Source organism: Diadema antillarum, unplaced genomic scaffold (genome assembly GCF_040938485.1).
Source record: "Diadema antillarum isolate AM-2024a unplaced genomic scaffold, OU_Dant_1.0 scf00000162, whole genome shotgun sequence".
Classification (NCBI taxonomy): Eukaryota; Metazoa; Echinodermata; class Echinoidea; order Diadematoida; family Diadematidae; genus Diadema; species Diadema antillarum.
Genome location: NW_027271051.1, coordinates 1,693,617 through 1,709,968, shown reverse-complemented (window position 1 = coordinate 1,709,968; position 16,352 = coordinate 1,693,617). Strand labels below are relative to the sequence as shown.

Below are 16,352 nucleotides of genomic sequence, written 5' to 3'. Positions count from 1 at the left end.
ATGGCAATCATAATGACAAGTTGTTGCTGCTTCGACACCGTCGAAAAGGGTACTATCGCCACCGCCATCTACGCCATGGTAAGACTCCGGTATTTGACGTAACTCTCTACCTCAACTGTGAGAACAATGCACCTATGAATGAAAATATCCTGATGCTGATGAATTAAACGGTTAAATGTTTCTATCAGGTTTATTGTTTTTGAGGCTTGATGGCGAACTAGACTTGGAATATATATCAAGCGCCCTAATCAGCTCATGTTTATACTTTGTTTCAGAAAATGATGTGTTTTTCTGTCTTTGTTACCACGACAATGAACAATGGAATGACTATCTCTTGCGTTTGCTGCAATGGAGTTTGCATGTGCCTAATATGTGTACGTCCTCATGAGTTTCATTTGTGAGAGTATGTATGTGTGTATGTGTGTGTGTCGTGTTTGTATGTGTGTGATATAGAGAGGTGTACATGCTTCCAGGGTGAGGTAGGGGAATGGTCACTTCGATTATTGTTTCTATATCAATGACGGTCATTTTCAGTTGTGTTGGTGTATTTGTCAGAATGCATGAGTGGTGTCTCTCGTGATCGGAATTCTCGTAGCAAATTATTAGTTTGGCGATGAATTTCATTCACAGACTGATACTTTTTAATTGTTTCAGCATGCCTTTAGAGGAACACAATAGCAACGCAGATACGAGATACGTAGATACGTACGTTACTCCCCCGCTTTTCCCACGATGTGTCCTGCGATCGGTGATAGTATCATGGCAACCGGTTTTTGATGACATAGGAATTTATGACTCAAAATCAAAACTTCCAGCTAGCAAAAAAGGTATTATCCCTTGATAAGACTAGACATCTTTCAGCCTCATTATTGTGCATGTAAAGCCATCATTAGTAAATTACTTTAGCATCAATCAAAATTACTTTACAATTTGCTTTACAGTGTATGTGAAGCTGTGAGGTGCTACATGTATTAGTTCAAGTGGGAATATCTCGCCGTTCTTCTTCTTTCAGAGTCCCATGATGTATTTTTTTTTTTGGGGGGGGGGGGGGGTGAAGGCGTTAACTTTCGAGTGGTTTAGGTTGATACTGTCAGGACCTTATGTTGATTAGTTCCATACTCAATCAGACATAAACTGAAGATATATTCTTTTAGAGTTTAGAATACATGGAATATTAAGGATTTTTCTCACGTACTATACATTTTTTTTTTTACAAGCTGAATTTCGAAATGCCGAGAAATGGTTTTGAAGCTTTCATCGAAATACTTGTAGGTCGAAAGTTAGAACAATCAAGCTTGGAAATCAGAAAACTGTGTGGATGAACTTGCACGGACATGAATAACTACGTTAGCAGTAAATGTAGTTAGAAATTGTTTGACTGGCAGGGCTTGCGCAGACATGAACAACAAGACAAAGGGAGCCAAGGATCGTCTGATTTTGTTCCCCAGGTCAGCCCTCAAAATGACTTGCGATGTCTCCTGTCCCGTCACGAGGTAACCTGTGTAGTCTGGGTGCCAAAGTCGGCTTTTGGGCCTATATTTTTTCCCGTCCCCCCCCCCCCCCATGTTTGTTTGTTTGTTTTTTATGGTATCACCTTATTTTGAAGGTGCTGATTCCGAATCTGGATGATGCAACTCTTGCATCCTTAAGGATTTTGATATATTCAAGATTTTTGGTGGCCATTTTGTCAGCCATCTTGAAGATCTCAAAACCCTCAAGGGATGCAACCTTACCAGTAACCAGTATTTAGCCGGGGGGGGGGGGGGGGGGGGTAATTGTCCTCTGGGGGTAATTGCCCGGATACGGGATTCGACACTCTCGAAACAGGGAAAGATCATCGATTTGTAAAGAAATACATAGGCCTATGTATGTATATATATGTATATATATATATATATATATATATATGCATGGCTCGACACTAACTTTTTTGTTTGGTGGCCCGATGGGGCCACCGAAATCCTAAATTTCAAATTTTTGGTGGCCCGAGAGAAAAATTTGGTGTCCCGAAAAAAAAACAACAAACATTAAAAGTCCTTTTTTTTAATGAGCCAAATATTCAAGTTTTATGATAGTAAGAATTAGAAGTTGGACATATCTACTCGTAAATAAACTTCAACAAACTTGCAACACTCACTCTCAGGCACTCATTCAGTCCTTTTCATCCATCCTTTAAACAAATTTAACTGCTAATTTCCGGCGCAAAAAGTTACGAATTTATTGACATATTTTTCAAAAAAATTTGGTGGCCCGAGGCGGGCCACCAAATTTGCCCTTTTTTGAAATTTGGTGGCCCGACTTTCACTTTTGGTGGCCCCGGGCCACCGGGCCACCGTTAGTGTCGAGCCCTGATATGTATGTATGTATATATATATATATATATATATATAATATCAGATTTAGCTGCCATTTTGGGGCTAACTTTATCATCTCAAACCCTAACGGATGCAAGAGTTGCATCGTTCAGATTCGGATTCAGCTCCGTCGAAATAGGCCACAGCCATCAGAAGACATTTGACGGTGAAACAAAGTTCAGTTTCTATCCCGCACCTAGACTTGTGATTAAAAGGAAAATCACCAGGCATACTGTCAGGAGTATTTGTTTCTGTGTGCGTGCGGTTTTGTTTTTCCACTTGAGCTTGAACGGATTTTGATTATGCAGCTGAAAATGACTCCGAGAAGGAAACAGAGACAAACATTACGGCGTTTATTGGGACATATGGCTATATACTGATATATTTAGACTCAAGATGTCTGGAAATGAGTTATATCCGGTCACGTTGGTTGGCCCAGATATCTTTCCCAGCTAAAATGGCGTATGTTCAAATTTCGAAAAACATAGGGAATGCGGATGGGCGCATCAATTACAAGATGTGTAAAAGTAATTGGAAGCGTAAAAATAGTGCCGTGAATAGTATTCGGATTGGCATGTGTCAATACGACGTGTACACCATTTGCACTCAAAATGAGTTATGAATGATGGTGTTTCACCTATGGAAGAGCGTGTTTAGGATTGGTATGGTCTTGAGCTTTGTATATTGAGTTTTTTTTTTGTGATAAGAGAGAATGAAATTTCATGTCGATATTTTGACGATGGTGATGACAATGATAGCGATGATGACAATGGCGGTGATAGCGATGTGGATGATATATAGCAATGATGAAAACGTAATGATGATGGTGTTGAGGCTGATGATGCAAACGGTCATCATGACGATGTTGACGTCAATATGCTGGCAGTCTGTACCAACCCTACCTAAATATGTTACTATGCGTGTAATCATGAAGGACGTAATCAGGAATATGATTCGTGCTTTCTGACCCTTGGTCAGAATTCACAAACTGCTATCAGCTGAGAGGAGAGTGATCTTTGCTGCATCTCAGACCTGGGACGTATATAAACCATCATTACCATGACATCCGTTTCCGGGTCAGGTCATGCTCCAAGGACGCTGACCTGGGCCAGTGCCGTATATACGGCACTGACCTGGGAAAGCATCGGCGCTTTGGCTCTCATATAGACTTTTTCACGTCTATACGCCGTTGTTATTGTTGATGCTGATGTTGTTGGTGTTCTTGTTATTCTCTCTCAGTGCTTTTCTGCTATAGTTTCTCTGTTTTCCATGTTAATGTTATTGGCCTATATGACTGCGTTCTAAGAGTTGGTGCTTGCCCAGGTATCATAAAGTCAAGCCAAGGGGCAGATGGCATTGTATGGATTGCCGTCGCGAACATCCTTTCTTTTGTGCGGTGTCATTTTGCTCGCGGCTTCGGTGAGGAGATTTGATAATTTCCGCTCGCAGGAAACAAAACCGTTCTGTGGAGCTGCTGGTACAAGCTGACCCGCAAGGGCCAGGCATGAGAAACGTGACGGCGAGATGCTAAACCCCGGCCGGTTTGGGCACTGAGTAAAGCAGTGTCACGTTATACCGCAAATGTTCTGTCTCTATGACAACGAGATCTGTTTAATCCTGGATTTGTATTGACACGAGATATACTGTACTTACGATACGAGCCATCGTACAGTGCACAGAAAGCCAATAGGTTATATAAATACGACTGGTTACATGCTCATTCTCTTTGACAAAATTGTCAAGGCGTTAACTCTCGGATGTGTACAGAGATGTCTAAACACATTTCGTTGCCATGGAATTATGAAATGCTGGAGTAATCAGTCTGAAAAATAGACTTCCCGCAAAATATTGTTTGTAACAAACAGTAACGCAGTTTCTTATGCTTCAAGAAGAAGACATTGTTGTGTTTACAAAGCGCAGATGCTTTAAAGTCAGCAGAAACAACACTCCCTGCTGCATTCGAGTCTCTCTCTCTCTTTCCCGTTCTCTCTCCCCTTACCGATGATAGGTATAGATAGTTCCAGGACAATCTACACAGATGTTTACCGATATTGCACATACCTTCTGGACAATCTACACAGATGTTTACCGATATTACACATACCTTCAGGACAATCTACACAGATGTTTACCGATATTACACATACCTTCTGGACAATCTACACATAATGTTTACCGATATTACACATACCTTCTGGACAATCTACACAGATGTTTACCGATATTACACATACCTTCAGGACAATCTACACAGATGTTTACCGATATTACACATACCTTCAGGACAATCTACACAGATGTTTACCGATATTACACATACCTTCAGGACAATCTACACAGATGTTTACCGATATTACACATACCTTCTGGACAATCTACACATAATGTTTACCGATATCACACATACCTCCAGGACAATCTACACACAATTATGTTTACCGATATTGCACAAAGAGCGTTACATGAATTTTGGAAGGATGTAGGAAAGTATAGTGCTCATTGGCCTTGACATTGTCCGAAAGTGGATGTCAGGTCACGTGATTGAAAACCCATCACTCACAACACTCTCTGCTGATTTTTATATTCATGAAGCAAAAACCACTGGTATTATGCAGCGCCTACATTACTGCAGTGTTAGCAATCCAGATACTGCATCGTGCAGCTCCATGCAGACAAATTAGATTTGGGGGTGTAATGTGCACCGTCTCATCTCATCACGTGTGGCTCATGTTTAAATCAAATCAATATTATTTTAAAGTAAGGCCTATTTATACCCAAGGAAGACAAATTAGAATAATCCCGCTAATGATTAAACTTTACAAAGGCACGGGGAGATAAACTGTTAATAAACCTCGGATAGAAGAGTCATATTTTTAGAACCAAGATGAGACGTTAGCAACTACCACGCGGCCGAACGTGCTAGACAGTGTTCTTGAGATAATGCTAATATCGTAAAGGGGTTGGAATGGGTGGTAAAACAAAGGGCTGGATAAGACTCGATATGAGCATGCCCAGAGCGCGGATGTTTGAACATTCGCGCGATGACACATCAAGGGTCAATTACATTACGATGGTCGCGGAAAGCTGCGCATTTGACCGCTTGTGTTCGACCTCATCAGAGTTGGGCTAGTTAAACGTAGAACGCATATAATTAAGTATTTTACAGCTATATACAAGTGCACTGAACGAGGTGACTCAAAAGTTTTTATGCCCCTGAGAATGACTCAAGCGCCATGGAGACATATTGTCGCAACGGCATGTCTGTGTCCAAATTGTCGGTGCATGGGATTACCCGAACTCTATTGACTACACTCCGGAAACTTGGGCCAAATGACGCACACACATGCACACAAAAAGTCCCGTGTAATTCCAAAATGTTCTTTAGTCATAAGCTTACGACTTTGTATCAAGTGTAGGGTACTTATATCAAACAGCAATCGCATTTGCCCTCCCCGCATAGAGAGATATAGGTTGTTTAATATATTGTCAGGCTGGAGCTTTTTGTTAACCTGATACTGTCTTTTTAGATACCCACCTTGATCTTTAAAGACAGTGTACATTTAATGTAATTGTACCTAATCGTGGATACCGGAATGCTGATGGTTTTCTGTATATATCCAATGACCACAAAAATTGTATTTATATCTTTGCATGAGAGTATAATATATATATATATATATATATATATATATATATATATATTTCATAATAATGCATACTTATTATGTTTATGACAAAGCAGTACGTTTTCACTATTATTGAAGCCTAATACGTGCAATGTTGCCACCTACAAGTTACTCTGTGCAGAAGACATCTTTCGCCTATGTATAGGCCTATATACGTCATAATGTAAAGACGCATATTTTAACAATACACATGTATCATTTTTAAACGTTTGCTTACACGGGTATACGTGAACCTATTTCCGTGTGTAGACGAAACTGCATGTGACACTATGAAACTCTTTCTGTTCATTTTCAGAACTTTACAGGAAGGAGGATTGAAAATGTATACGTTGATAAGTGTTTATAGTTTTATAATAAATAGTCACAGGTTGACGTTTTACACACCTGCACCCACCTGCAATCAACCAGCCCCTCCTACTCTACATCCCATCCCACCTCCTCCACATCTATGTATTAAAGGGATGGTATAGTTGTGGTTGATATGGGGGATTCAGATTTTAACTTTTTGCGAAATAATTAGAAACCACTTTAACTTATGAAATATTAAAGAGCATACATTCTAAGAGGTATTCAAAGTTTACTTGATGAAAATTGGTTTTCAAGTGGCTGAGATATCAAAAAACAAAGTGAAACAAAGTGGTCCTGATCAATGCTAGGTCCCATCTTTTATTAGGATGTCTTTGTTTCTGAATATCCCAGCAATTTCAAAACCAATTTCCATATAAAACTGTAAAATTCTCTAATAGATTCATATACTCTTTCATATTTCATAAGAGGTTTTTCATTATCTCACAAATGTGTTGGAAACCTGAAGCCAAATCCCAACCAAACCTATACCATCCCATTAAAGTGGGCCTACTCCTGTCATTACTCACTCATCTTGTTTAACGTTTCTTGGCAAACCTTTTTTTTTTGCCCAGTCCCTTGAGGCAGAAAGCTAACCGACAGTTTCACTCTTGTTTCCTTTACTTCCCGTCTCTGCTTTGTCATTTCAGCTGACTTCTATCATAGCGTTTGGCTGGGTCACCTACCGAATCCAGCCCCTGGAGATGGTTTTCCAAGGTAAGAAAGATACCACGAAAGGATGACTGTAGGACAAGAGATCATTACGGTTAACTAGTGACGTTGACTCAGCAGCTGCTTTAGCTAGGTACATCCCTGTTACCATGGATACTTCACGGATACCAAGATAGAGAGAGAGAAAAAAAGTGAACATGAGTAATGACGACATCGCTATTCAGTTGTCATTAACTAGAACATTTTAAAAGCAAATGACGGTGTCATTTATGACTAAAGAGATAACGTGCCCTTTGTGCCAGCGAGCATTCTGCCACCTGCATAAACATGATCCCATCATAATTATTGATATCACCCGTGTGGATCAGACTGATCGTTTAACAGATGAATTCACCCTTTTCATCATGAATTCATGATGACTGTCATAAGAAATGGTGAAGTAGAATGGCCTTTCAATGTATGATAGTATCAACACTTAAAGGGGATGGCTAGTAACCGATCAGTGGGAATCAGTAGGAATGCTGAGGGATGATTGTTCCAATCCTTGTGGGATTTATTGAAGAGTACATTATATATCTACTGTTGTGTGAAAATTATTTGCTTCAGAATGGTCTCATATTCAAGTAATGTGCAGATTAATGCCCCGTCACTGACCAGGGACGCTTACCTGGAAACATTAAACTGCACATTACTTGAATATGAGACCATTCTGAAGCAAATAATTTTCACACAAGAATAGATACATAGTGTACTCTGAAATGAATCCCACAAGGATTGGAACAATCATCCTCCAGCATTCCCACTGATTCCCACTGATCAGTTACTAGCCATCCCCTTTAAAATCACATGAAACATTAGATTAGTTAAGAAATCATGTATTATGATGCAGATATCTGGATTGATCACAATCTGTTCCGTCTCTTTCTCTTGTAAATGTCGTAAGTCTTTGATGATTTCTCAGAAAACCTGTACTCGTTTAATTCTCGTGTAGTTATCTGTCATGTATTGTTATGTGTGTCATGGGTTATAAGATGATAGATATTTTTTAATAGGATCAAAAAGTTTCAGGAACTCGTCAAATACGCTGTTGTGTTCCTTAAGTGTGCATCTATAACTCTGGACATTCCCAACAAAGGAGAATAGAGACCTGTGGCGAAAATATTGCCGATTGTTCGATAGACTTTGATAGAGATACTGGATAGTGGATTGTAAAACGTATAGTTTATTATGTATATAGGCAACAATTTTGCCACTTTGGAAGGCAGTTGAAACACAACCATTGCACTCAACCATGAGAATTCAAGTTGAGAAGAGTTAGAGGGTTATAGAGAGGATGGAAACTGTATCAAATGTCTGTGCTGATTATCAATTTACCATTGAACTATTAAGCTTTCAAACTCTAATTTTCACAGAGATGGAAGGTAGTCAAGAGATCCACCTCCAGGCCATTTACGTGTCCTACATCGTAGCCATCGTCCTTACCGTCTCCCTCGTCGCTTCTGCCATGGTCCTCCTAGTGGGAACGTTAAAGGTAGGTTTCGGATTCGACGTGGTGTGAGTGAGTTCGATGACTATGATTCCACTCTACATAATGCGCGGTCATTTATTTAATACAATGTACGTTGACTTGATGTCGTCTTGTTAGTCTGCTTTTCAAGTTATGTCTTGACATGACGAAAATCTGGCTTTCACTAATCTTGACCTGAATTGACTTGAGTTGTCCAAAGCCTAAAGCGGGTTGACTCTGTGGGAACATAATTGTATAAAGCCATCCGACATCTATTTAAACTTGGGGTTTGAGATGCAAAAATATCTTATAATTTTACATCAATCATGGTTGTAAGTATATGGTGTTCTATTATTATGTAATGTTTGACCCTAACATACCTATAAACAAGTCTATCAGCAAGTTTTAGTCAATTATCAATTCCCTTGTCGAGAGTCACATGCCATTATATTTCTTATGATCTTATCAATTTGGTTATCCGCAACTACGAGCCGTATGGAGAGTATTTCCTATGGCATTTATAACCCGTGTCAACAGTAACAAAGTCATGAAGGTAAGCTGTCTCGCATTTTCACTATAGTACAGTGAAAGTGGTGAATATATCATAATTAACATGGTCATAGTATACCAAATAATGATATGAAAAATATATTGGGTTTATTCTTTTCTTTCCCCTCAGGGAATTCGCTTCTGTATGGTCCCCTACCTCATCGTCATCCTCATCACAATTGTCCTTCAGGTGCCCTTCAGCGTCTTCCTGCTCTGGCATTTCATCCATGTAAGTCGTTGTCATGACTACGAGATGCAATTATGTTTCGCCCGTCTGCTCCAGCGTTACGGGGCTGTGATGTTGAAATTTTACGAGACAACATATGGATACACATAACAGTTTTGAACTAGCTTGTCTTTATCAGGTCCAGTAAGCATTAGTGTGAATATACAACCACCCATTAATTGGTTCATCAACGTATGCTATAGGAACCATACTTGCTCACCAAGGTTTATTCTTCACAGCTGACTATATAGAAGCATGAAGTTTACCCTCCCACTTCACTAGAGGGGCATTGTTTTCACGTAGAAATAGATATGGTTGTGATTTTTAACTTTTGTCATAAACGGAACACTTAACCAACGATTTTAAGCTTGACATCCCCTCCCCCCGGCTCTTTACTCCAGTGTGATTGCAGTCAGTGGAGTCAATAAACTGCATCCAACTTCAAAGATTACTAACATAACTACTTGTCTGCTGACTTAAGCCATGGTGCAATTCAAAATCACAAGATGCTATCTTAACGTGAACGCGCATCAGTATGCTTCTACTTTATCCCTCATGAGGATCGCACCTTCAGTTTAACATAACAAGTACATATCTAATTTTTAAAACATGTTTCTGATTAGCCATCACGAGCCAAGGGAATTTATTTGGCTGCGTCTGTGTTGAAATCAATGTCATGACCGCTGTTCCTGTCGACATGTTTGTCATTAACGTTTTATCTTGTTCCGGACGGGTCCGAAAGTGCTTTTTAGGCCAATAGAAACTAATTTCTTTATCGACGGGTAACAGAGAATGTGGAGCAACTCCTTGCCAAAGAACCTTATAAAGTTTCAGAAATGAAAATAACATAGGCATGTTTAACCGATCTGTTATGTGTTCAGTATTTTCACTCCTCACCCGTCCCCCCCCCCCCCCCCCACCATCTCCGTTGGTTTACATTTTTAACATTGATTTTCCAGTACAAACAAGTTCCTTCTAAAGAAAAACAGATATACAATAAGGTCTTCCAAGTAAAAGCTTGTCTCTCAGTGACCAAAAGATAGCCATCATTTTGTTCTTTCATTTTCTACAAAATCCTTACAACGTAATTGAATATAATGATTGTTATTTTTCTTTTCTTTTCGCAGACTAATTACGTCAATCTCATGGTTCTGGTGCATCTGTTGTTCGTTATACCGCTCATCTGTCTAAACGTGAGTAATATTCACACACGGGTCCTTTTCACAATTCCGCCGAATTTAAATGCCTTCAATTTCACCCTGCTGCTGCGCCTCCACCGCAGCACCGGAATAGGAAATTAAAAGCCGCATTTTCTGATGTCGTCATTCTTATCATTAGAACCACAGACTAGTAACTATTATCAATGCTGGCTGAATGGGTCGTTGTGATCACGTCCATTTGAGAAAATCAGAACCGGGAGATATTCCCAACTGTGCCGGCATCTATGCATGTCAAGGATAAATTGGCTCTATTGGGCAACATTGACCTACGAACAGATGGACAATTAAATTTAAGCGTCCAGAAGTCTTGTGATCTCCGAATATTTCATGATGACACATCAGATTTGCAAGGCCGGCATAATGGGTTCGCCATTTCGGAAGACATGGATAAACACCAAAGAGATGTATATACTCTATCTCTATGGTTAATACTAAGTAAAAAGTCAGTAGGGTTAAAGATCAAATAATCATACATATCATGATAGAGTGAATTCATTCGCATGATTATGTTCTCATAGATTTGTACACACTGATCGTTTGAATTATGTTGCACTACCTTAAGCAATATTTTCGTTGCAATTCATGGTGGTATTTTTGTTGTAGGAATGACTTAATGGTGGAATCCCCTTATTCCCCCCTCCCCCCCCTTTTTTTTTTGTTTGCAGATCGCAAGTTTCTTCTGCGTCATCGCCCGGTTCCAGCAACTCTGCGAGATGGACGGGTCAGAGACAAGCACCGACGTCGAGAGCATCGAGGAAGCCAAGATCGACATCAAGTTCGTCCACCGAGAGTCGCAGCATCTCACGGTGAGTCAAACAAACAAGCGAACAACCAAAACAAAACACAGACTATAATAATAAGATGGAAGATGTCACAACATTTGCAAGAAAGTGACTGTTACATATAATTAAAAAAAGAAAGTGACTGTTACATCAGTAGTCTTTCGTCGAGTGGTTACTACTGAATATCGCTTTGTCTGTTTCTGTAGAAATTACTGGTTTAATTTTATTTCTACATTTTCTTTTCAAACAATATTTGACGAAGAAATTAAAAAAAAGATACGATGATGTAGACGACATAACTGTTTAAAGTCTAAGGCCTACGACTTACGTCAACAATGCTGATTAGTAGTGGGCCACCGAAAAAGGACTCTAATTCCATAAATAGGTTGACACTGACGACTTGAATGTATTTGGAATGAGGATTATACATGGCATTCAAACATCAGTCTGTACGTAACATATTGCTAATGTTCACAAATTGCGCTGACAAAGGTAATTTCTAATGCCACCCTTCGTGTTGTTCTACAGTACCTATTTTTGACAGTCTATAGTATTCATAACTGGGATAAAATCTAATTCCTGACCTCATGCTATGAGGACATGGCCCTGTTTCATAAAGCTGTTCGTAAAGTTACGAACAACATACGAGCGACTGGTGATCAGTTTTTATGTGCTATACTTATCAGAATTTTCATAATTCAGCACAAGAACTGATCACCAGTCGCTCGTAAGTCGTTCGTAACTTTACGAACAGCTTTATGAAACACCCCCAGGTAAAGCAGCATTCATTAACTTATGTAAGATGTGTCTCTCAGGCGCACTGTTCAGTCTGCAAAACTTTAATATTGAATTAAGTATCATAGTGATCATGTATAGTGACATCGTAGAATAATGATTCAAACCTGGCTTATTTTATATAATTTTCTATCTGTTATAGGTCCTCAAGAAGCATACATACGTGTGAGAATCATGCCAGGAGGGGTAAGCCGGCGTGACAACGCTTTACGACGACGATGACGACGGCGATATCGGTGCTTCAGAGAGTGATGGAGACCATGAGATTCTCGTAGTTCTATCGGCGACTTTCATGAGAAAAATAACGCAATAGTTTTTGATATTCCTTTCAACATGTTCAACGGTCAGCGGTGCGAACGATAAGAAGATTCCGCCATTTGTCTTGAGACTGTTATGACATAATTTCGACACGACATTACTCAGACTTAAACTGTAGGATGACGAGTGTCCACGTGCTGGTAGGATGAAAGCGGGAAAGATGATGTTCATGTGAAGAATATAGTCTGTATTATGATTCCAATTGGAGTGAAACGTATTTAAGTTTGAAATTTACTGCCTTATTTCGTGTTGTGCTCTCGAGCGGAACTGGATGAACGTTCATAATTCTATGATGGATCCGCAACATAGAAAAAAACGTGATTTATTCAGAAAATACACTCGCCACATTTTTGTTTTCTCTGATGTTACACAGAGCGCGTTCACTGCCCAAGTATACAGTCGAGTACACCTGACTGGACATTATGCAATAGCTCATGTGTTTTACCTCTGCTGTTAGTAGAGATTGACTAAATGGGTCTTTTATCGAAATGTAACTATGCAATATTCTGCAATATTTATTTTGCCCTTTCACTTTCGAGCAAAGGGAGGTTTGTTGTAGTCTTATCATTATGTACATTTAGATATTACGTTGTATTTCCTGTAAACTCAGTGATAAGATGCCCAAATATCATTGTGATGCTTATGAACTGATTTGAGGAATGAAAGATGTTTGCAATGATGCCTAATCAAAGTTATATAAGAATAATAGTATCCGCTTGTGTGGTTATAATCGTGTTTCTTCTCTTTTAGTTTGCTTGGGATTCTTTACCCGTGTATATATCAAATTAGCCGAATATAATGATTGTTATAATGATATCGCATATGTGAATGTAAATAACATACTTGGTATTCCTGTGTAATACCATCCTGTAAATAGACTGCGTCTCCCTCTCTCTCATATTTAAGTTTGAATTTGAGCCTATTAATGATTTATTGATGTTTGATATTCGTAACTGCCTTGATTGCTTGTTGTATTATGTCAAATTCTATCTTTCTTGATGTGATCAAAGAAATTCTTATTTTCATGAGTGAATGTGAAATAAAACTGTGGCAATACCATGATTCGTATACCATTCTTGCCTTTTGAAACAATCATTTCTCATGACTCGGTAACACGTGATGGTTACAGATGAATAATCAATTAAATCAAATCACGTTACCGAATGGATGATGTTTTGCAATAATGAATGACAGTGAATGCTAAAAATACATGCTTAAATTGATTATGATGAAGAAAACCCATCCATATTTTATTTGAAAGAGGGACTAGCTTTAAAAAAATAACAGCCGGACAAACAAACATTCTTAGTATCTATGTCTTCTTCTGAATTTAGTGTTGTACTGTATATAGATGAATTTATCTGTAAGGTAAGACATTGCAAGATAATGAATATCGAACTGAGTTATTAAGTTATTCAAAATTGAATTCGTTAACAAAAGTAAAGTGACTATGAAATGAAATCAGTTCAAATGGCAAAAACTCCCCTCATCTAGCTGAGTTCTCAAGCTTTTCTTGTTCACCTTTGCATACGAGGTGTTTTTTTTAGTAGTAGTAGTAGTAGTACATTTTCATCAGTGTTCATTCGACACAATCAAACTGCGCCATCGGGAGATACCAACAATAGTAATTCTATGATAATGAGGATGATTTATGACAATGATGAGCAGAAACCAAAAAAAAAAAATGATTACCATTATCATCATCATCATCAAAGTCACTGTGGCAATAATAAAAATTATATCAAATCCCCTTCTCTGTCATAAACAAAAATATCAAGATGTGAACAATGTCTGACAGAATACAAGGGCTCACACCTGTAAATGAAATGGAATGTCCCAGATCCCTTCACAAATCCGTACCAAAGATACCAAAATAAATGAAGGAAAAAAATTAATTGAAAATCAACAATGCAGTTTGGCCAAAAACTGAATAGCTGGAGATATTGAGTATGAAATCCCATAAAATTGCATTTTTCGTTGGAAGATGAAAGCTTCTCTCATAGAATTTGAAGGGACTATATATCATTGGGTGCATGTACAGAAAATGGGTGATTTTTAAGTGAAAAGAACTCGTAGTCTGGCTTTGCGGACCCCTGGACAGAGTTTGAGCTGAAGAATCCACCTTGAGAATTTGATGGATGAAAGATATAATCTCACTTATCCAGGTCAGCGAAGATGAAACAACTCATTTCTCACAGCTATTTTAGAGAATTTTTGTGAATTTTGAATTTTAACACACGTCTTTATGAGGAATTATTTACCCGTGTGGGCCCTGCCCATAGCGTTTTTATGAACATTAAAATTCTATGGACAAAGAGGGCGCAACCCATAATAATTCTTATCATTAAAATCCAAAACCGTGGATTTCATGCCTGTTTCATACCTGCAGGTAACCCAAATCTGAACTGTTAACAATGCAGCGATACACCCTACATAAATATTCGTATTCCAGGAAACGTTCCCCTAATTTCCCCCTTGCGCAGGTCAATCTCCTTTTTTCCAATCCTCCACATGCTAATGATATTGGTTGATTTTATCAGAAGATGGAAAAATAACTTTACCTTAAAACTTGAATGATATTCAAACATTATTATCAAATAATTAACACACTACTTCATAATTTAAAAAAAAGAATTTTCGGACAGTGTTACAAATATATCTGTCCAATAATTCCATATTCACCAGATTCATATTAAGCCTTTACCTCATATGTAATTAGAATTTTCCATATTTATACATTTTTCCTTTCTTACAATAATACAAACAAAACCAAAATTTTAAAAGTTTTACTTTGGTTCAAATTATATTGTGTTATAGCTTATATTGAAATTACGTGTTTATTCAGGAGAATCGTACATGTAGGTGTTACATTTTTCTAAGATCTTCATCAATTCAATTCAATCAATTCAATCATAGTTTATTTCCAATCAACGAAAATCAAAAACATAGTACAATGTATACATGTCATTAAATGATATTGTTCAAACGCTTGCAAAAGATTCATGTAATATACGAGACAAATTATAGAACAACATAAATATATATGTACAATAATAAAGAGGAACACTGTACAAATACTACGTGGGCGAGCGGAAAATAAATTCGATCATGGAAAATAGTGATCCACTAAAAAGCAAAGCTTGTCGGACGTGGATCGCTAGATAAATAATGAGTGAATGATATACTATTCTATAACAATATACATGTAGTTATTTTGAGATACACAGGTCGGGAAAAAAATATAGAATACCAATGCTATAGTGCCCGGACACTGTTCATTGAACCACGTGTACCGGGAAAATATGACAAGGACAATACATTCGTACACACATTCAATTACCCACACGCATATACACTGTTGGACGCGAGACAGTACCGAGAGGAGAGAAGACGGTAACAATACAAGTCTACGAAGAACAATAGACAGGAAAGGAAAAGGAGAGAAGAAAGAAGAGAGGTCTGCACACAGAACACGCCAAGTGCTGCGACATCAGGACAGGTGAAAGCTCAAGCATAAATTATAGCAATTTAAATTATCTAAGATTATGAGTAGAAAGTAAATGTTTTCTGAGTTTATATTTAAATGTGACAAATTTGGGGGAATCTTTTAAACTATTATCTAAATTATTCCAAAGTCTGGGTCCGGTATAAAGAAATGTATTTTGGGCATGTGCGGTTCTCATTAACGGAAGATGGAATTCGTCGGATCGTCGCGTGGGATAGTTATGAACATGACTGTTTCGATGAAATAAATCGTGGAATATTTTAGGTAAAAAGGTACTGTTGTAATTAAACATAAACTGACCAAGTTGAAACACATACAAATCATTTACTTTTAATATTTTACGGTCAGAAAACAAAGCATCTGTATGTTCTCGGGTATGTAAATTAAAAACAA

General features: G+C 38.2%; 1 protein-coding gene across 1 annotated transcript; it reads left to right on the top strand.

The window, feature by feature from the left end:
* LOC139722238 (uncharacterized) lies at positions 1–12,604 on the top strand. The gene is made up of 7 exons (XM_071633549.1): positions 1–78; positions 7,036–7,102; positions 8,470–8,588; positions 9,244–9,342; positions 10,467–10,532; positions 11,225–11,365; positions 12,279–12,604. The coding sequence occupies exons 1-7, from the start codon at positions 1–3 to the stop codon at positions 12,303–12,305; spliced, it is 597 nt and encodes a 198-aa protein (XP_071489650.1). The 3' UTR covers positions 12,306–12,604.
* The last annotated feature ends 3,748 nt before the right edge of the window (positions 12,605–16,352 follow it).

What these genes read in the sequence shown, in the direction of transcription:
- LOC139722238 (XM_071633549.1), top strand. Translation starts at nt 1, where the DNA reads ATGGCAATCATAATGACAAGTTGTTGCTGCTTCGACACCGTCGAAAAG. An exon ending in TACCGCTCATCTGTCTAAAC is followed by an intron (nt 10,533 to 11,224) that starts GTGAGTAATATT and finishes TTTTGTTTGCAG; the next exon opens with ATCGCAAGTTTCTTCTGCGT. An exon ending in GAGAGTCGCAGCATCTCACG is followed by an intron (nt 11,366 to 12,278) that starts GTGAGTCAAACA and finishes TATCTGTTATAG; the next exon opens with GTCCTCAAGAAGCATACATA.